The sequence below is a fragment of the Calonectris borealis genome, chromosome 6, assembly GCF_964195595.1.
Source record: "Calonectris borealis chromosome 6, bCalBor7.hap1.2, whole genome shotgun sequence".
Taxonomy (NCBI): domain Eukaryota; kingdom Metazoa; phylum Chordata; class Aves; order Procellariiformes; family Procellariidae; genus Calonectris; species Calonectris borealis.
In genome coordinates this window covers 32268231-32289858 of record NC_134317.1, presented here as the reverse complement: position 1 = coordinate 32289858, position 21628 = coordinate 32268231, and the positions used below count along the sequence as shown (strand labels likewise).

At 40.2% G+C, this 21628-nt stretch overlaps 1 protein-coding gene across 1 annotated transcript in view; it reads left to right on the top strand.

Annotated features, from left to right (window-relative positions):
• Window positions 1–13: 13 nt before the first annotated feature.
• The window catches only part of PLCL1 (phospholipase C like 1 (inactive)), a 209374-nt gene continuing 187759 nt past the window's right edge, over window positions 14–21628 (top strand). The window contains exon 1 of the mRNA XM_075153593.1: window positions 14–627. Within this exon, the coding sequence (XP_075009694.1) occupies window positions 355–627 (273 nt within the window). The 5' untranslated portion in view covers window positions 14–354. The remainder of the gene's footprint in view (window positions 628–21628) is intronic.

Below are 21628 nucleotides of genomic sequence, written 5' to 3'. Positions count from 1 at the left end.
CTCCTGTCACAACAGAGCGGTGCCGCGGCGGCACTTCCTGCGCGCGCGCCGCCCGCACGGCGCTCCCCGCGGCCGCGCCCGCCCCGCGCTCCGCCGGGCGCACGGCCCCGCCGCCCTGCTTCCCCCGCCCCTCCCCCCTCCCCTCCGTCACTCTCCCCGTTTCTCCGGCACCGCGGGGGCTGCGGAGTCCCGCGCGGGCACTCTCAGCTGCGGGGGTCGGGCATGCCTCCTCCGGGGAAAGTTGGCGCTGCCGCCGCCGTGCCGTGAGGGGAGTGCCGCGAGACGCCGTCCGTGTGTGTGTGTGTCCCCCGCCCTCTCGGCGCCCCGGAGAAGTTGACATCGCTCGGCAGGGCGATGGCAGAGGCTGCCGGCAGCAGGGAGCAGCCGGCGGCGGGCCGTGCCCCTCCCGACGCCGCTCACCGTGCCGAGGAGGAGCCCGAGCCGGCTTCGCTGGACGCCCCGGCGGCGGCCGCGGGCAGGAGGCGGGAGCGCCGCAGCGGCGTCTCGGCCGTCGGTGCCGCCGAGCGCTTCCCTGGCGGCAGCCTGGGACTGGCGGCAGCGCCCGACACCGACGCCTACCTGCTGGAGGCGGCCAAGGCCACCCCCCGGAGGAGCAGCATCATTAAGGTAAGGGCGGCAAGTTTCCGCGGGTCCCGCCGCCGCTAGGTTGCCCGGGCTGAAGCCGCCCTCCGGCTGGGGCGGTGGGGCCGGCAGCGAAGGGAGCTGGGGTGGGCAGAGGTGTGGTGGGAGCCCACCGGGGAGGTGGAGAAGCAGCTGCCCTGCCTGCAGCGAACAAGGGCGACGGGGCTGCGGCGCTGGCTCCCCGGAGCCTTCCGTCCCCGGAGCGGGCGGCTGCTGGAGGGGGTGGCCTCGGCCGGTCCCGGGGGAGCGGGCTCCGGAGCTGGTTTGCGGTGGGGTGCTGCTTCTGCCGCGGTGGAGAGGTGACGAGGTCCCGCCCGCACTCGTGCGTGACCCGCGAATTTCGCAGCAGGGCAGTTTCCAACGGAGTTGTAAAGTTTTTGCGTAGCAGCTCGTATCTGTTCCTATTTAATATTTATGAAGCACCCGGAGGCAGAATAAATAGCTTCTACAGCGATGGTTTTCTTTGCTCTTGAGTAGCAAAATATGCAGTGTCACAAATTAACAGAAGGCGTGTTTGGAGACTGAATGTCGTACAGATTGCTACGGAGCAGCACCGTGTGTTTAACACCCTTTATGTGAAATTAACAGGTCGGGCGTGATCTTAAAAGCCTCCGTCTTTGTTATAATCTCGTAGGAGAATAGCCTTATGATTATGTTTATCTGGTTTTTTCCCCCCAGTTTAATTTTTAAGAATAAACTATATGGTTTCGAATTAAATGGTATCTCCTTGCAAGTATGTAGTCTAATCGCTAGTTTCTGGGGAGACGATGAATGAAGTGTCCTGGGCAAACTTAATTTAGCATATGGTCACACGTGATCCTCTTGTAGTGATTTGCACTTGGAAGGCATCGAGAGAACAGTGGAAGGTGAGACTTCACTTCTGTAAATGTGTGAAGACACTGGGCAGGGCTCTAGCTCAAGGCAAGAAGCAAAGAACACATGCTTAGCTCTTAGAGCTTGGTATATCATTCAAAGGAGGAATGGATAAACAAAATACTTGCTTTTTGCATTTTAAAGCTTTAACATTCAGAGGAGACCGAGGTAGTTAAGTGCAAAAGAGCCTCCAGGATCCTTTGGAAGTTCCACCTTGAAATATTAACCCATTAAGTCCAACAAAGCATTGAAGTGTGGCTTTAGTCTTCTAAAGGCATTCCACTGACTGTGATGGGAATGCTTCCAATCTGAAGTTACATAAAGGCATAAATGCTTTACTAAATCAGAACCAAAGTGCTCTAAGGGTTCTGGTATAGAAATGGTATTTTCTCTTGGAATTGTGTGAAGGTTTCAAAAATTGAAAATACACAATCTTGGATTTAAATTAAGGAACATATAATTGTTTTCACAGACTATACCAGTTCTATGTGGTAGATATGTTTTAATGTCACAAATGGTAGATAAGTTTTAATGATCAGGTAGCATTTTCACTATAGGTTGATATTTAGCAATACTACTGAGAGTGATGACAATCTGTCTTCCAACTGGCAGAAATCTCTTGAGATACATCCTGGGATGGTGTTTATCAGCAGAGAGATTTCTGATAGAGATAAGAAAGTATTAATGTTGTTATCTAAGCAACTGGTAAGGCCTCATCAGAAATACTAGGTAAACTCAGTTTCCTGTGCTTAGGAATGGCACATTCAAACTGGAGCAGGTGCAAAGAAGGATAACTAGGATGGGCTGATAAGGTCCACGGATTGAATACTGTATGAGAGAGAATTTGATTTCTAGGACAGCATTGCCTTTAGAACAAAGAAGCCTATGCTTAGATCCAGTCTGGAAACTAGAAAATTATTCCAATCGCTGTAAGGGTCTGGAATGGTCTTATGATAGAAATGGAATGAAAAATACCATAATTCACCTTAAATTTAGTTGTCAAGCTGATGAATTAAATTAGATTACATAGTTATGTCTGATAGCAGGTATCTGAACATGAGAGTTTGCAGGCTATGCATCTCTAAGGCATGCTGTTGGGACCCCATACAGAGCATTACGTTTATTTTCCCACAAGGTTGTCTCAGTGGTGTATAAAAGTGTTTTGAATCACAGTTTTCCTTTGGCATTATACTAGTGAATAGAAAATACTTTTAACTTGGGATAGGAATTAAATAATTTATTTGTCTGCATCTTTCAGGAATTTCTCATGTCCTAGGAAATGTTCGTCAGGTGTTGAATGAAAATTTTAGATGGAATTAAGATAAAAAAACGCAACTTATTTTACCTTTTCTGTTTTTTTCAGGACTTTAATGTGGAGGAGTTCTGTTTAAGCATTGAACGTTTTGCAGGGGAATGAATTTTACAATGTTTTATTGTATTTATTTTACTCTAAAAAGTCTATATGTTCATATAAATCTATAGTGAGAATAGTATTCTGTCGCTTTCTGTAAGCTGATTTTACCAGCTGAAAAAGCGGGTTTAAGAAAGCAAGGGCAAGCTCTTATTCTGCAGGAATTGAACACTCTTGCCCTGTTTTCCCATTTCTCTCCCGATTATTTAAAGGTGTACTTTAAGCATGAGTGGTCTTGCTGAATTAAGCAAAAAGTTAAAATTCTGTAGATTTAGATGATCAAAGTATACTTTTAACAGCATTTTTTTCCCAGCTATCTTTTAGAACTCTGCAAGTTTCAAGGTTAGCATCTGAGAGCGCAATTCCAGTGGAAGCCAGATTTGCTTACATTGGAGTGTTTTGGCATCCACAGCGTAACTGTGAAGTATAAAGGACTGAACAGGGACTTGCTTTAAAAACCTTTCCTGCAGCAAATTACATTTGGCATATACTGCAAGTAAAATATGAACCCTTCTAGATAATCTTCAGTGCATTCATGTGCTCTATATTTGGCTTCAGAAAAAAGAGAACTCTTTTATTTAAAAAGAACAAAATGTAGCTGGAATATTTTTATTCCCATTTTCCTTTGCTAATGTTCACAGCTTTGTAGATTGAGGTAAATGTGAAATAGCATTAATGAGAAATAGTTGTAGCTGCTCTTGTGCTTTAGAAAATTTCCCGAATAAATGTGCATTAGTTGTTGTTTTTTTTGGGTTTGTTGGTTTTTTTTTTTTTTTTTTTTTTTTTTTTTTAATGCAAGGAAGAGGTAAATGGTCTTACTATGGAACTGGAGCAAGAAAGGGTTTTTGCCACGAGGAGCCTGAAGTCAGCAGAGTATAATGGTTGGGAGACAAAATTAGAGAAAGGGCAAGAGAGCATAGAACTTGATCCATTTTTGAAGAAGCCTAAAGATGGATAAATTATTTGCTGAGTGTTTCAATTTTTTTTTTTCTTGTGAATAATCCAGGGCCAATTGTTTGTGAATAAAATGTTAATTGCAACCACTTTTAGGTCAGGAGAAAGGAAGACAGTGCTCAAAGAACTGGATTTGTTCTTTCTTTGCATCTAACGCTTTGCAAGCCTTCCTGTGTGCAGTTCTAAACAGGGTTGACTGATGTTGTTTTCCTTCTGGCATGTTCCTTCTGACATTGCCATGTACAAGCATTTTACTAAATGGGTAGGAAGGCTGTGTAATTTGTTATGTAATGCTTACTGAAATGTTTTGTAACTTTTTACCAAAATATTTCCCTGTCAGTTCTTATCAGGCTTCTCTCTCTGCTTTGTTAGCATGCAGTGCAAACTTTTAGGACCATGTGGGTTTTTTTCTTCCAGGATCTTTGTGTCAAGATACTGTAGCAGATAACGCAGCTCTGTATTGCGTTAGTAACAGCAGACTATGCCCATGAAGTGAACTTGAAGTAGGAACTGCAAAGTCAGACTTCAACTTCAGTTACAGAAGAGCTATGAGACCTTTCACTGAAGTTCTTCCGAAGACTATTTGCTTCTGTTTCATGCACGGGTTTTTTTTGTTAAAAGCCAGTTGAGTTGTCCCGTCGTATACTGCTAGTCTAAGAACTGCAAGGATTAGGGTTTTGCAATTGAATTCATAGTGGAAATATATCAAGATAGCCAGCTGTCTTGTTTCAAGAGGTTGTATTTATCCTGGTGACATTTTTAGCTTTTAAAAAAACCCCAAACAAATCTACAATTAAAAAGAATGAGGCTTAGTTTCTTTCAGTTTGTGTTCTGAAGTATGGCGACAGAATTTAAGTGTTTTAAATACATGATACATCTGTCTATGCAACATAACTATTTAAGATTTTTTTTCAGAAGACAATAGAGTTTTTCAGGACTGTAATGATTCTCCAGTAACTCTTGCTTAGCTTTTTGCTGTGTAAGCTTACATTTAGATACTTGCTACTTAATAATCTAAAACTATGACTATGTAACATTCATTAAAGCTGATTAATTAGTTGATAGCCCAATGGTGATTTTACCACAACCGCATTCTCTGGCGTATTCATAAGTACCTTAGAAAAAGAGGAAAATATTTAGGTAGAGAATACATTAAAGAATACAGTAGAGCCTAAAAAGGTATAGAGAAGGGCAAGAATGACATGCCTAGCCATGGAAAGACTGCCACAAAATGAGAAATTAATCAGATTGGTCTGGAAAAAAGTAACTGGAGGGTGACATTTTAATGTATGTAAATTCACACAGATTGTGGAGACAGAAACGGGGAACTGATATTCACTGTCTTTCACAGGACGTGAAGTAGGGGAAACCCAGTGATAATTACATAGCAGCACGTTTAAAATAAATAAAAAGTGTTTTCTGATGCAGCATGTGATTAAATCATGCACTTAACAGAAAGCTGTGGCAGTCAGAAATGTAAATGGATTCAAGCAGGTTCAAAATGACAAATCGATGGAGGAGAGCTTCACAATGCACCAAAGGCATTTGGCTTAGAAAGTCCCTAAACTACAAGCAGTTGAACACTGGGAAGCTACAGCGGAGGATTGATCGCTTAGTACTTGCCTGCTTCTTATGTGTCTCCCCACGCGTGTACTCCTGTAGCTGGGATACCAGCCTAGATTGACCTTTATCTAACCTGGTATCTATTTGTTAAGAAAAACTTAAATACACTAAGAGACACAGAAGACTGTTTTCCATTATTGCTAGTGTAAAAATTTCTTAGAAATGAAAAGAACCTTCTGTGTTAATTAGTTATTTAGAATTAATTATACTTTTTTTTTGCCAGCTTTACAGAAGAGAAGCATTTTGGAGATATTTTTTGGATTGCCGCAGCATAGCTATTTGTAGTCTTTATAATATTTTCATAACACTGCACCTATATTCCATACACCACTGTTTTTTTCATAAGCATCTACTTAAGACAGGTTTGAATAGAACCTGTACTGGTTGTAGACCTGCTTTGTCAAATGAATTCTATCCAGTAGTTAGTATCACTGAAGATAAGCATTTTTTCTATGGAACCGTTGCATTTATCACTAAGATACTTTCTCGTGGAGGGCAGTAGGCATTTCAGACCGGGGTTTAACCCCCACCTCTTCCCTGAAAACAAAGCAACGTTAGTAGGTCCAGTATGGTTGTGCCTAAGAGGATAACATTTTAGGGAGAAGGATTTAGGTCTTGCGGAATTTTTTGTGTCAAGCTGTCAATAATAATTATCTGTAGCAATACAGACCGAAATCCACTGAAGACTTAAGTGTATAAAATGGGATTCAGGTGCAGGATCTAGGCATATGGGTCCCATGAAGCTGTCCTGAAGGCTCACCTAGCTTCTATGCCTTTCAGGGATCTAAGTTTTGCCAGAAAAGTTTCTTACAGAGATTTTTCTCTTGTGCAGGCCCGGAGTCACTTACACTTCCTGCTGAGCATTTTAATATGTGCCCTCATGCCCAAGTCAATCTATGAATAATAGGTGAAGGTTTATTTCCATTCAATTTCTTGGAAATTTTCATGTTTAATTTAGACTTTCTGATGGTTGGATTTGCCACAAAATATAATAATTCCGATTTCCAGCCATCTCTGCACTTAAGTAAAAGGTTATTTAAGTTAATTTCTGCTCAAGGAGAACTTGGGGCCTGGCTAAAAGTGTCTTAAAAATCTATGTGAGCCTTTACACTGACTTGTGTGAACTTTAGTTAGTACTTTCAAAAAAAAAAAAACAAAACCCCAACAACCTACATCCAAGGCAAACTGCTTCTATTAAAGTTTATAGCAAATTTGTCTGCTATGCTGACTATTAACTGTGGAGTAGTTTTCTTGTTAATCGGTTCCATATAGCACATAATGAGATCACTAGTCATGTATTACATTGAACTTGTGGGTAGAGATAGCTATCATTGTGTTTGTGGTATCTTTCCATACAGGATCAGAATAGTCAGGGTTATTTGAATGTCTTCCACTGAAATTACCTAAAAGTGACCTTTTTCAAACTGGTGGGGCAATATCCTTTCTGTGGGATACCAGCAAGTCCGGCGATCTGCAAACACAAGTTCTGGCAGATCTTTTCAGGAAGTCATTTGATAGGTTTTTCTAGGTAAGAAGTAGGAGCTGTCAGGAATAAGAGATTAAGTTGGTGATACTGGTTGATTTTTTTTTTTTTTTTTTTAAAAAGTATGTTATGTGCACAAAGACTGTTCTGCAGAAGTACATAAATAATGATTAAAAATAATGTTCTGTTGGAGTAATGGTGCTGGTGGGTAGAGCAGAGGCAGAGGAATACTTTCTACTGTTTTCCAAATATGTTAAGCAGCTATTAATAAAACTAAGTTTTCATATCTGTGCAGAGATGCAAATCCTGTTTCTTATGATAATATTGTATTCATTTTGTAGTTCCACAGAGATCAACTCCATCTGTAACAAAAATGTTTTATTTGAATTAATGGTATTTTTTTTTTCTGTCCTTCCCCACAGTAGATGTGAAAATGCAGGCAGTTACTGTATAACCAATAATGCATCCTCTGTGGTGAAACATTTAGCAGATCATGCTCGTAAACCTAATCAGCATGTTTTTTCTTTCCAGGATGCACCTGGTAGGTGTAATTTTTGGTAATACCTCGGTGATTTTTCTAAGAAACGGGGAATGGTGATTAATATAACTTTTTATTACACATGTATTCTAGCTTTTTTTTTTTTCTTTTAGCCAATATGACTTGGAGGTTTTGACATGCATGACAGTTTAGGAACTACTCAGACTTGATTAAAAAGTTAAGTTCTGCAAAAGGCTAAATGCCTTTACCAAATACTAACAAGTTCTGAAGACTGATATCTTTGTATGTATTGGAGTACAAGTGTATTTACAGTCAAAGCCTTGTGCTTAAATCTTTCTATATCATAAACATTTTTTGGTTTTGAAGCCTACTTATGTAGAATACTGTCTTCTGGGGGAATCTTTTTATGTCAAAAATTTGCAGTTTTAGTGATTATTGAGGCCCTTCCTGAAACGTGTCAAATTACTGAGATTATTGTAATGACTTCATTTAGTCGTGGTTCATTGTTAACACATGTTTATTAAGTCCAACCATTAAGACTGTGTACAGGCCCTAATTTACATATTAACTGGAATCAAACTGAGATAAAATATTCCTGTTAAAGAGCCACTTAAGTCAACAAAATAATCCTTGGGATTATTTTGGGCAGCATGCGTCAGGTAATGTTATTGTGACATGCCTGTTTAAAGGTGCATCAAAGTCTAAAAGGTAACTGACACCTAAGTATTACTACTTTGCTGCTGTACTGGGAGGATTTTAAAAAATATTCTTGTTGTAAATGTATACCGTGCTTTTTCCTCCTGAGTTGCATGCTCAGGGGAGTACTAACACTCACACCGTGTCTTGGATAATCCTAGCAAAAACAGCCACAGAAAACATTTATTATATTCATACTGATTATCCCCCAAAGGTTCTCCATCCTGCTAGATCTCATCTCTCCTGGTTGACCTATGTCATGCTGCTTTGGTACTTCTTGGAGGCACAAAAGGAGCATGTCTTTGCTGCCCAGTACCTTGTTCAGAGATTCATACAAAGTGGAAATCAGTTTGAGTTGTTATGTATTGATTTGCATGGGTGTAAATGACTACAGAAGAAGCAGGGTGGTGGATAATTAGGACTTCAAAATCATTCTTCACTGGAAGTTTGTTTTGGTAACTTGAATAGAACTTCTGAATGGGCAATAAGAATCTCTGATATCTGTTCAGTATGAAGCTGCCTACTTAATTACATACCTTTCAAATAAGTCTAAAATCAGATAAAGTATGGTGCTTATGGTTTATTATTTTATGTATCCAAACTCTGTCAAGCTAAGTTGAGCAGTGATCCTCCCAGCGTATTTTGGATCTAATTACTTGTATTGTATTATAGGTGGGCATAGCATGTTTTTAATTCATTAGACAGTTTTGATGGATTGCTAATCTGTTTTGATTGTAAACTACAAAAAGTTTTTATCTTACTTAGCTCTTTCAGATAGTTTGGGGGGAAAACACAACAAAAAAGGAGTTGCTTAAATAAAATGCAGGGTGCATTTGTGGTTTGAGAGAGGCCTGCTGCTTATGCATACAGGGCTATATCCAACTTGCTTTTGTGTATGTTGGTGTAACTTTCTCTGTGTTTTGTGTTGATGCATCTCCTAGAAAGTGTATCTGCTTAAAAAACCAAACCAAAACCAAGAGAACAACCAACCAAACAAAAACTTCTGCCAGGAGTATTGATGAAAAAGACCCCATGAATTTAAGAAATTCTGTAACATTGGATCCTGCTGCCAAGTCAATACATTTTGAGGAGTATGTGTCCTGTAGTGACCGCATGAGAATGCTAGCTACACCACGTTTGCAAGAAAAAGGTAGGAAGTAAATAGCAATAGGAAGTAAAACTCCTCGATCAGTAACCAGGGAAGCCATGGGGCAGAGCAGGGTGAGAGCATGTCTAGAAGCTCAAGTGAAATTCAGAAAATTGGATTATATGTAATCCAAACGCTGCTGGGAGGGGAGGCTGTCACGGGGAGCAGGCAAGGCTGAAATAAAACTGGGGAGCCTGACAGGGAGCTTGGGCAGTGGAGTCAGGAGTCAGCCGAGAGTGCACAAGCAGGGCAGGGATAAGGCGAAGGGCAGCGACCAGGACTCGAGCAAGAGCTTGGAGCACAGCCACGGGGATCCCATTTGCAGACCGAGTGCTGAGCTCCCCAGCAGGAAAAGTCGTGCAGGGCAGAAAAATAGCAATTTGTTGCCTGAGATGAATTGCTCTGGTGTAGTCGTCTCTTGGGCATGTACAGAGCTAGAGGTGTGTAGGTATTTAAGGGGAGTGGCAGCTGAATGATGTAAAGTTTTGGGGTAGGGTGGGGGGGCCTGCAAGAGGGCACAAGGTAGCTGCCAGGAGGCCAGAGGCTTTGCCACAAGCACTTATGGCAGCTCTGGTGGAGGGAACAAGAGGAGGACGAGCGAGGGCTGCCTTACTCCTGCTCTTGCCAGCTCAGTGGTTGAATCGAATTGCTTGCATCTCTCTCTTCCTAAGTGAAGCTCACCATCCATTCCGGGGCAACTCCAAAGCCGTTTGGGCATCTCCTATTTAGTTTCCACACCCCCACTTGTTTAGGCAAGTTTTACTATTGTAAGTTAATATCACAGTGATGTTCTAATTTTGTTTTTGTTGTCAGGATAATTTTTTGAGAGAAGAGATATTCTTGGTGGTTTCTGTCAGTTTAGCCTACTGTTGCTATTTGCATAGAAGAATAAAAAGCATCATGTTTTACTTAACATTAGATTTTATCTTAACACACTTGCAAAATACAGTATAGGCAACTCTCATTGTAAATGTAGATGAGTTCTGAGTTCTTGCATTAAAATTTTTTTATAAGCTGTACATTTGTTTGGAAGAGCCATGCTATTTGATTTTTTTTTTGTTCTTTTAATTTAGTTTTATAGCAATTTTCATAAATATCTGATTAGAAGTTGCATTTTGCTCAGCTAAAGTGACTGCTGATCTCTTCAAGCCAAAGCTATCAAAAGAGAGCACTATGAATGAATTACTGTAAGATCTCTTTTCTTTTTCTAAATGAGATTATGTAGGACCTTATTAAATTAATTTAACAAATGTAATAGTTCAATAAAAGAATTATATTCCATTGGAGTATGACACACCTCCAGGCTACCTCATATAAATACTATAATAAAAAATTCTGTGAGCACTGGCTAAAAAATAGACGTTGGAATTCATTAAACGTATGAAAAAAGACTTTCTGCAAATGTTTTGTGTTCTGTGGTAGATGGAGCCCAGTCCCGGAGACTGCCTGGAAGCTGTGCAACCTTCAGCAAGAACGCTGTGGGTGAGGTCTGCCGGGGCCGGCCTCGCTCTGCGGGTAACACCCGTGTCTTGGTGCTGGGGTAAACACAGATTTGTTCTGGGAAATATGTATGGATGTATCCTGAAGGAAGTCTCATCTTCTAGCGTTACATAAAATCGGTTGTACTTGGGTATGATTTGGAAATGCAAGTCATAGTATATATAGCTTGTGAATTTCTTTCTCAAGAGTGTTATGATTCACAGTGGCAGTTGCTCCCTAAAGCGATGCAGATTTTGAGTATAAACGTAGTTTCTGCAGTCTCTGAAATCAGTGGCAATTTTCCCATTGTCATCAATGGAGGAAGGATTGGGTTGAACACAAATACCCAATCACTAAACCCTCTTATTTTACTTTGAAATTTTCTTTTTCAGGCTCTTAAAGACTTAAAATGTTGTTAATTTTGTTATGCTAACCCTACTTTGAGCTAGGTCAGGTTTGCTTGGCAAAACTGTATTACTTTAAACCTGAACAACATTACTGCTGAAGAATGAATTCTAGGGGATTGTTTCCAGATAACAGTTGCTCTTATTAGAAACACAAAAAAAGAGTAAGTTGCTATTAGAGCTGAGGAAAAAAGATAGAGATAACTTAATAAACAAATGCACTTGCTGTGAGTTATTTGCTTGGCAGTGCTGCTGCAGGGTCTGTGTGATGAATGCATATGAATAATTCTGTTCATATTCAATCATTTTTTTTGCTACATCTTTATGGATGAGAGGGAGGCATCTTCATACATAGTGGTGAGATATATGAGTCTGATGGGCAGGAATAGTGCTTAGAAGTAATTAATTTCAATGGACTGATCCAAATCTTATTGAGATCAAACCAGAGCCTGTTCATAGACTTCAGAATGTTCTCCCAGTACCCCTGGTCGCCACGGAGGAGTGTTCCCTGCAGCAATACCTTCCACTTTGAAGACTTGCTTTTTTTTAACCATTATAATTACTTAAATTATGTTGTATTCTCGTGCTGAGCATAGATTACATAGACCAGTCCAAGGACTGTGGTGTCTTTCTGCAGAAGAAGCTGAGTTGCAGCAGTAGAGGAGGAGGATAAGTAAATTTTTTGGCTTGGGAGAGTGCAATATGACTGTGTTAAGCAGCATGCTTTGCCTAAGCTCAGTAGCTTTGCTGGGAGGGTGTGGGCAGCAGGTAAAGCTTAAGTGATAGGAAAAAAGGTTAATTTAATGAAATGGGGTTAATATCCTCATTTGCTTTGATCAATGTAAAGACTGTAAGTATTTTTCACTGTAACCATGTCCCACGTGCTGTGAAATCCTGACGTACAAGCACTTCTGATGAAATCTTGCGACTGTTGGAGAGTCATGAAGAGGACTGTGCCTTTGCCCGAAGAGCTCACCTTTCTGAGGGCTAATGCCCAGACTCACATTTAGATGTGAGCTGATGCTGGATGGATGATCCCATTTACGAAGAAGAGGTGAGACTGAAAGAGGAACAGAAAGCGTGTTAAGTGGGGTGGCTGCAGAGCAGTGCAGAGAAGTGAGGTGCTGGGAAGCTGCACCCTGTTGGTGCCTGCATTTGGCAGTGCCGATGATGTCTGGAGAAGAGAGCAATTTTGTTGCTTTTCAGAGAATCAGGACTTATATTCTGTGAGGTAAAAACCCCGAAGCTTAAGAGTACACTCGAATCCTATAGCAGTACCTTGCCTTCCAAATAGGAGAGGACCATACATTTTTCTTAGTTTTCTTGGGAGAATTGGCATATAGCTGGTGTCTGGCTTCCACATATCCCTTCTCTGCAGAGAGGGAACTGCATGTTTCCTTCAGACCAGCTTTTAACTTCTCCAAAGATTCTCAGCTTGAATAAACTGAGCTATATCCTACTGCAAGTGCATTTGGCATCGTTTTTAGAAATTTGAGGATTTGAAAGGAACAGTGTGGGCACAGTGTTCCATTCACTGGGCAACGAGAGGAAAGATCAGCTTTCTAATGTAAAAAGGTTGCCGCATTTTCTGTCTTGTTTGAACAATTGTGTGGCAAAAGACATGACCCTGCTGAGATGTACCATTTATGTGGTGTAGATGTAGTATAATCCAGAACTTTTTATTTCATTTGAAATGCCATTTACTTTGTTTACCTATCTGTACACCTACTCAGGGATCGCAGAACATCTCTAACTTGTGTTGTGGCATATTGCAGCCAGGAGCACATATTGCACAGTTCTCCAAATATCATTCAAGGAAAACATTGAAGTGTTTACATGCCTGGATATCTGTATGTTCTAAAGAACATAGTTCCACTTGCTCAGTGTGTTGTCTTCTCATCTATGTACCTATGTATGTATTGCATATACTTTGCATGCTAATAGAAATTCACAGAACATGTTAAATTGATTTTTTTAGGCTAAATTTTGCGTTATTACACAATTTTAGCAGTGGGAAATGGTAATGTTTAGTGAACCCAAGAGCTAAACTTGGTAATTATTGCAAAATACAACTTATTTTCAAAAAGAAAAAACCCACTATTTTAATTCAGCATTGCAGCAGAGATATGTGTATAAGAAGGCAAAGTATTATACTGCCAAATAACTTGCCTATATTGCAAGTACTTTTTTTTAGTTATCTCCTACTCTTTTTGGCCTACTGTAAATACAAGTTTCAATGGTTTATTCAAAAGGGTTTTTAAAAAAAGTTGTGTATAGATAAGTCTTGATTTTTTAAGCTGACAGTCATCAGGAGTTAGCTAAAACTAAAGCTGATACTAGGTTGTCTATATAGTGATTTGCATTAGTTCTTAATTAAAATAAGTTTCTGTGTGGACAAAGGCCAAGGGCCCTTTTCTTGGAAGATGGAGATGATGAAAAGCGTTAGAATGACTAGAAAATACAAAAGAGTAAACTTTGCATCCACAGGGCAGTGGGTTTGCTGGAAAACTGGTGTGCTTACCTTCAGCCTGAGCTGGCGGTTTCTGCAAAAAGCTGCTGTTTGTGTTGCTCTCTGAGGAAGAGGAGAGGTGCAGGCTATCTTGTGCTGCTGTGGCAAACTGCAAGACGGAGCACTCCCTCGTGCCAACAGAATTGCTTGCACAGAGGTGTTGCAGGCTTGAGACTTCGTTTATTCTTATTTAGGCCTGTTGCATCAAAGTAAGATTTGATCCATACTGTATCTAGGTAGGAAAGACTATTCAGGAGCCTTTGGCAAAACTTGTGATATCAGAAGTGAACGTTATCTTCATGAGTGCTGAATATTGGCAGTTGTAAATGAATGGCATCTTTCAGGATAGGACCAATGAATGCCCCCTGTGGAAAAATGCCAGTTACTTGCAGTTTGGACAGTGGAAATTGTTCTCTAATCTTTCTGGCTGTCTATATAAAATGTCAACTACATGTTGAATTAATAAAACAGTAAATGAATCTGTTTTTTTTTTTTTGGTGGGTGTTTTTTTGTTTTGTTTTAGTGGTTGGTTGTCATACCTATCTGTATTTTTAGTGGCTGTTCGTACTGCATTTTCTCTTCAGGAACTTTGTACATTTCCAGTTACGGGCTGATCTCTGAATCTATGGGCAGTGGTTGGGTATAACATTGCATTATTCCTTTGGGTTTATTATGCTCCAATAAGGTAATTAATGGATGAATGCGAATATGGAGGTAAATGATATGAGAGAGAAAAATATTGTAGAAAAGATATAAACATGCGTGTTTGCATAACTTGATATTACCAGTTACTTCTCAGTTAGGGGTCTTGGGTACTCATTAATTTGTACACCAGTTTTTGCTCTGTTGCGAAACTTAAGATTTCCTCCCTCTTCCATGCTTTTGAAAATACTGTGGGGTTTCTTTTTTTTTTTTTTTTTTTTGAGTTTTATCACTGCATGTATAATGCATATTTTGGTTGCTGTACGAAAGATTTTACTACGTCAAGAAAGTATTTGGGGTACTTGTCACACTGAGCTGTATTGGTAGTGGCAGTCCACTGCAATTATAATTTTAAATCCCTTCTAGAAAAGGCTGGAGAAGCAACTTCAGGAGCATTTAAGACTCCAGACATCAGGGAGGTATTAAGCATCCTTCTGGAAGGACCTGAGATGGCTAGACACATTACAGACCTGTTAAATGAGCTTCTAATGATGTCAGATGAGCCACTAACAGCCAAAGAATGCCAAGCTTTTTTTCTCTTTCTGTGATGATTTAGTGATCAATAGGAGTAAAATAATCCAGGCAATGCACTAGGGAGAATTGCTACTCTTCTCAAGTGGTTGTTTAACTTTTAAGATAAGCTTCATGGTGTTTCCAGTGATAATAATGATTAATGCTTCCTTTGCTGTTGATTGCTCTAGGTTTTTTTCTTTGTAGTTTGTATACTACATGAGAAGTTTACTACTGTCTCTCCCAGCAGGTCACTTCCAGCCATACCTAGCTGCTTAATTAATTGTCTTGTTACGATGATGGATTTGTACTTGGTTTTACAGATCTGTCTGAGTGCCTTCTTCCCTGAGGACACCACTGTACTTTGTTCTGGGAGGTGTGAAAAGCAAGAAGAAAAGTCTAATTGCCAAATAATTGCACCTAGAAGCATTCAAAGAGTCGGAGGAGAACAGCCTATGAAAGAATTCCCTTCTCCTGCTCATTTTAAAGTATGTTGTGCCATAGTGTGCTTGTAGGGGAAGAACTACTTGGCCAGAAGAGAAAGCAGAGCTTGTAGAGACTTAACTGCATGTAATCCTATATAAATATTCTGCTGGAGAAGATGCTGCTTGTATTAATTACTGTGGTGTATGCTTGGCTCCAAAACACAGGTAGATACAGGATGGTATTGGAGTATCTATTATTGCCAGAACACAGAAAGATTCAGGATGGTATTGGAGTATCTATTAATATAGACTACAAAGGTGGTGATGGACCTACAAAATCCTTCCCTTGGACTGGGGCACAGGGAAGGGGGAAATGTGTCATGAGTCCAGTTCAAATTTTTGAATAACATTTCTCCTGAAAATTTTTTCTGTAAGTAAGGGTAATTTGTGCATGAAAGCTTCGTCCTGTTTAGCCATACTCTGTCAATTCTGTGAAGCTGATGTCTGGTGTTAAAAGTCAGAGTTAAAAGTCAGCCAGAGGAGGCTGGCATCACTGAACGTGTCTGCCAGCTCAGGGGAATAGGCTGGATGTGTAGAGCAGGGCAGCAGTGGAGAAAGCTTGCAGTGTGACTTAATGAGGCCTTGACTAAGTATTTCTAACCTTTGCCAGCATCTGCCAGCCATTTTTAAATAGCTGCTTTATCTCATTTTACGACTAAATACTTCTGCTCTTTCCTATTTTTTCAATCTTATCTTGCCACTTAAAAATAGAATATTTTATTTTATTGCAAAGCAAATCGTCATCAGTTAATGGTGAAGATCATTAATTACATTGTCAAGTGAAAAAACATACATCTGCAACCTTTTGTCCACATAATAATGTTTTTTGCCCTGTATGTTGGAATTTAAATCTATGCTGCTTTGAAACTATTGGGAATGTGCTCACTGTTTTCCAGATGGCTGGTCAAGCCACAGCAGTGTTGATCAACCTGTGGATTTTGACTCAGACATACCTCCCCTCCCCACTGTCTACCATAACCTTGTTACTGCCAAGTCAGAATCTGCCCCTCGATTTTGATCTGTGGCCTTGCCTACACTGGGAAATTCTTGCAAAATGGAAGACAAATTGACTAAAGATGTAAAAACAACACATAAAAGCCCAGATTAAATCCCATTTGATGACTGTCAGGAAAAAATAATGCTTTTGGTTTACTGTCATTGTGATTCCCTGCTAGGGCACGTTCCACTCTCAGTAACATGTTTTGACTTCATGCATTTAGCTGGTAAGTCTTATTTCAGTGCTGTCCCTGAGTAGTTCAAAGCTAAGTATTGAACCAGTTCTTTCTGTGCTTTTGGGGTTCTGCTGAGATCACCTTGTACCACCGTTACAGTATCAGGGTTTGCCAAAACTTCTGGGAGTTCACTGTGGTGCTAACACTGGACTAGTAAGAGAGACAGTATCGTGTTGTCAACAGACTTGTTGAGTATAACTGTGTTTTGGTTTTTTTTTAATCATGCTTTTTAAAACTTGTGTTGTATTTGACAAAAGTATGGAGCTGTGATTACTCTTTCTGTAGTAGGCTATACTGAAGTCTACTTCTACTGAAGTAGAAGGATCTACTGACTTCTACTGAAGTCCCAAGACTTCAGAATATGGAATGATAGTTTCTGCATGAAAACTGATTTTGGATCACGTAGGAGTTACTGTGTTTATTTCTTTTACCCCCATAGTACTGTTTAAAGCTATTATATTTTTGTTGCCATAATAATGTAGTGGCGAGTCTTTAGTTCAAGTGTGTAACAATAATATCAGAAATGAAAATCCCATGCTTTGTCTTTTTGGGAAGGAATACAAGGTGTTGGACAAAGATGATAAAATGCTTGGTGTGCGTTTAACTTTAAGATGGATGGTAAGAGAAAGACAGGCAGACACTCTCTATTTTTAACGTTTACAAGGACGCTATGCAGCACAGTACAAGTTCAGGTTTGTGTGGTGTTGTGGTTGTTTTTTTTTGTATAAGCTTCTTCCCAAAAAGCAGTATGGTTACAACACTGATTAAAAATAAAAGGTTGGAGAAAGAAATGAGAAGGCACAGAAAAGACAGCAAAGAGATTCTTTTGCTGAATGAGAAAGGAGTCTTTGCGATGAAGGAGCATCACTCTCCAGAAGGGTGAGACTTTTAAACCACTGTGTTAGAAGAGAAATGAAATTTTTTTCTTCTCCATCCAGCTTTGAGGATGTCAGGTTTTTCTCTCTAACAGTGGGGTTAAAGAGGGCGCAATGTCTCTTGTGCTGGGCTGCTTGGCTGCAGCCTCAGCCTGGATAGCCAGTCTCCCTGCTGGCCACGGCTGTCCAGTCTGCGTAGCTGGGGGGGAAACATTGCTCCCTTCGCAGTAGCTTTTACTGAAGTTGATGTTAACACCTTTGTCACAAATATGACAAAATTGCTTGTGCAACAAGTTGTTACTTACTCTTATAGCAATAGTTGGTTTTAAATCTTAATATATTTATGTCTTGTTATCTTTCTGCAAATGATTCTTCCTTTTTTTGCGTATAAGGATGGAGATTATATATACTTTACTCTCCCAACTAACACGAAAAGCTGAAGAGTCTTGGATGCTGATCCTAGTTAGTATTCAGTATTCACGTTTTGCTGGACTGTGTCCTGAAGCTATTTAGGTTTCTTATTTTTCCAGACTGATGGAATCCCTTTAGCCCCAGAATTTTCCTTTCTCAGCTTCATTGTTCTCTACCGTTTTACTGAAGTCAGTTACTGGAAATACCTTTTTTTTTTTTTTTTTTTGGCAAGGCTGAAGCAATTTCACCTTGGGATTTGGTCGGCTCTGCTGGAATCTGTATGTTCTCATTGGGTTGGATACCTTCCCTTTGGACTTCCCCTCCCCTCCCAGAGCTGCCATACACAGTGTGGCAGCGTGACAATCCGGGCAGGTCATAAATAACTCTTGACAGAGGCCTTGCTAGAAACTTAATTTCTTCGCTTTTTGGGAATCTTTCACTCAGAGAACCAATCTTCTTCCTGTCCCATGGTTTTAAGTCTATTTCTCGAGTCTTAACAACTCAGTTTGTTGCTTTTAAAGGAAGCCCTTTCCTCCACGTCTTTTACTTTTTTTTTTTGAAGGATTATGATGCCAATGTAATATCCCTCTCTCTGTGAGGAAGATGTGCTGAAAACCACCCAAGGAAAGGATGGAACTGAGAGGAAAAGACATTTCACAGACACACTCTTGTTTGCCAGTTCCTGAAATCGAGACCTCCTGCTGCAGTGTAGGGAATCAGAACTGCCTGTCACTTCATTCTTTCCTGCTCTGCCCTGTAGAGTTGTATCAAAGATGAATTTAGCTGTCCTCCTACATTCCCTTTGGAATTTGCCAGCACTGTTAATACTCCATTATTTTGGAAAGAAGCCTCCAAATTGTGTTACACTTTATGGGTCCTATAAATTATAGTTTCTGACTATAAGAAAAATATTAGGCCAAAAATATTTTCAGATTTAAATTATCCATACTTAAATGGATGAGGAAAATAACTGAAGCATACAGGTAGTATTATGCTAATCAGTTTTATAGAAAACAATGGCAAAAGCTGCAGTGATGGAATAATGAGTTATTTGAATAATGTGTTTGACAAGTGATAAAAAAATCTCAACCTGCAGTTTTTAGGAGGGGAAATAAACTTTCCTAAGAGGTTTACTTTGGATATAAATTGAAAGGGATTTCAGAACGGTCACTTCTGCAGCCAAGCGAAAATATCATTCCTTAGAGGCTACTGTTACCAAAAGTCAGCAAGTTATTATTCTACTTAAAATCTGTGTAGTTCTGTTTTATTTTTAAAATATATCTTGTTTTATAAGGTTACAACCATGGGAACGGAAATCTGCTGTCTGTGAAATAGCTATTCCTGCTGTTTTTGCAAAATACTGTGACATATGTGTTTCTATAGAAAAGGTGGATTACTTTCTCAAAACTTTTGAGACTTTCAGGGTGGTGAAACCTCCTTCTCCCACAAGAGAGATCACCAAGAGAAATATACTTGGTGTTGGGCACCAAACAGCCATTATTCTGGATATTGCATATTATGTATTGGATACAAATTTATATATTGCCAGAATATACAGCCTCCGAATTGGTAACCTGTTTTATTCTTCAAAGATTCTTTTATCTATGAGAGAGTCTGGTCTACTGAAAAACCTTTATTTTAGTGAGTTGTCACATCTAAATAAGATCTCGTTGAAAAATAATCTCATTGAAAGGTGTAATTACAAGGTATATGAAAAGCACTGGGAGGACTCCGAATTAGTGTCGTCCAGGTTTCAATGGAGTTTGAGTGTTGAAGTGACACTTTCATAGCATGAACTGCTTGATGAAAGAAATAACTGTAAATCGTGTTCTTTCTCAGTTGTAAGTTTTCTTCAGACCTGTTAGTGCTGTCATCCTGCGAGCCCATCTTTTTCCTGCCATGTATCAGCAAGACCCTTAATAACGGCAAGCTAAGCATACATGTATCTAATTGCAGGGTTGTGGTTGAACATTGCTGTGAGCCAGATTCTGCCTAGGCCTCCTGGAGAGAGGAAGGATTCAGTACTGGGTTTTCCCTTGTATCGCTGCTTCCCAAGACATATAGGAGAGAAGTACGCAGTCTGGCTACTCTGCCTGAAGCCACTGAGATGTACAAAAGGGGGAATGAAGTGTCACACGCAATGTATTGCTCTTATTTTATTTTCTCATCTCTGGACTTGTTCGGAGCAGAGCTTGACAGAAGTGTCGACCAGGGCCTGTAGGACCAAGCGCTGAAACATTTTTACTGTAACAACCTAATTCTCTGTATTTATCACCTTGCTTTGCAGGTTTATTTCAGGTATAGACGGCCTTCAGTAGCAAGTCATCCTCTCTACGTACGCTGTAGGCCAGCATGCAGAGATGTTTAAACCTATGTGCACTTGCAACATGTGTTCTTTTCTCTACATAAATCAAAACCCAGGTTTGGAGGTTATAGTTTAGCGTGAGTAGTAGTGAGAATTGAAAATTCTGCAATTGCGCCTGGTTTAATTTCTTCCTGACGCTCATTCTCCAGAGTGTTTTCAAATGTAAAAGCTCTCATTTCTTTTTTTAAAAGGTGAAGAAATACCAGCTAAAACAACTCCCTCCCCGAAACACCCCCCCAAGTCTATTTCAGTAATGACATATAACTAGTAAAAATAAAAGTAGATTTCTCAGTTCTTTTTTCCTTTGAAGAAGCAAATGGTGTAGGTATGAGCTTAGAGCATATAAAAAAGTTTTAACTGCTACTTTAATTTGAATGACAGAGCCGTAACTGTGGCACTTCTTACAAAGATGAGTTATTCATAACTAACTTCCTATTACTAATTTTCGCCACCAACATGTTATTTAAGGCCAAGAAGTTCTCCAGTCATATCTGCAATTTCTAGTTACCAATTGATTTTTTTTTTTAAGTGACCATTAGAACAATTCAGGTAATTAAGGGGACATATTTTCTGGAGGCTTTCATTTTGGAAACTGTGTTTTCTCATTTCTAATTACCACACTTGGATCGTGTAAGGAAAAGCTGTGCAAGACGCATATTGCATAATATTCTAAGGAGGATTTTCTTGCCAAGGTCCGGTTGCTAACGCTGTTTGTGGCCGTCCTTTTGAACTCGCTGCCGATGCTGACAGAGAGGCGGATGCTGCGGAGTTCGTAACTTCTGGCAGAGTCCCTGTGGCTCCCCACTCCCTGTCTAGGGAGCTGTGTCTCGGTGCTCTCCCTCCTGTGGCGGATGGTCAGCCCTGCTGAGCATGAGGGGACGTGGCGGGGAGTTGAAGATATTTGAGGAGCAACTTCAGGCTCTCAGGAGTAGGGACTTGCAGTTGTAAGCAAAGAAGGACGTGGAGGCTGAGGATGTTGCAGTGGAGCTGTGGGGATATGGGGCAAGGCATATGGGACACTCAGTTGTGTTCATTCCTCAAAGCTTTTTGTTCCACACAGTGACTTAAGTGACTTCCACCTCTAATTTTCAGAGGATGTTTATTCAAAAGTGTCATTTCTTATCTTTCTCACGCTAATTTATTTTGCAGTGACTTATAATGACCGTTCCAATTGCCTTGATTTTCTTTTCACTACAGAGTTGCTATGTTTGGCCTCGCCACAGAGTTTATGTACTGAAGTGTCCTTTTGCTCACTGTCCCTCCAGATGCTTTGTTTTATGATAGTTATTTTCTGATGATCCAAGCCTTGTAATAGTTGAATCTGTAAA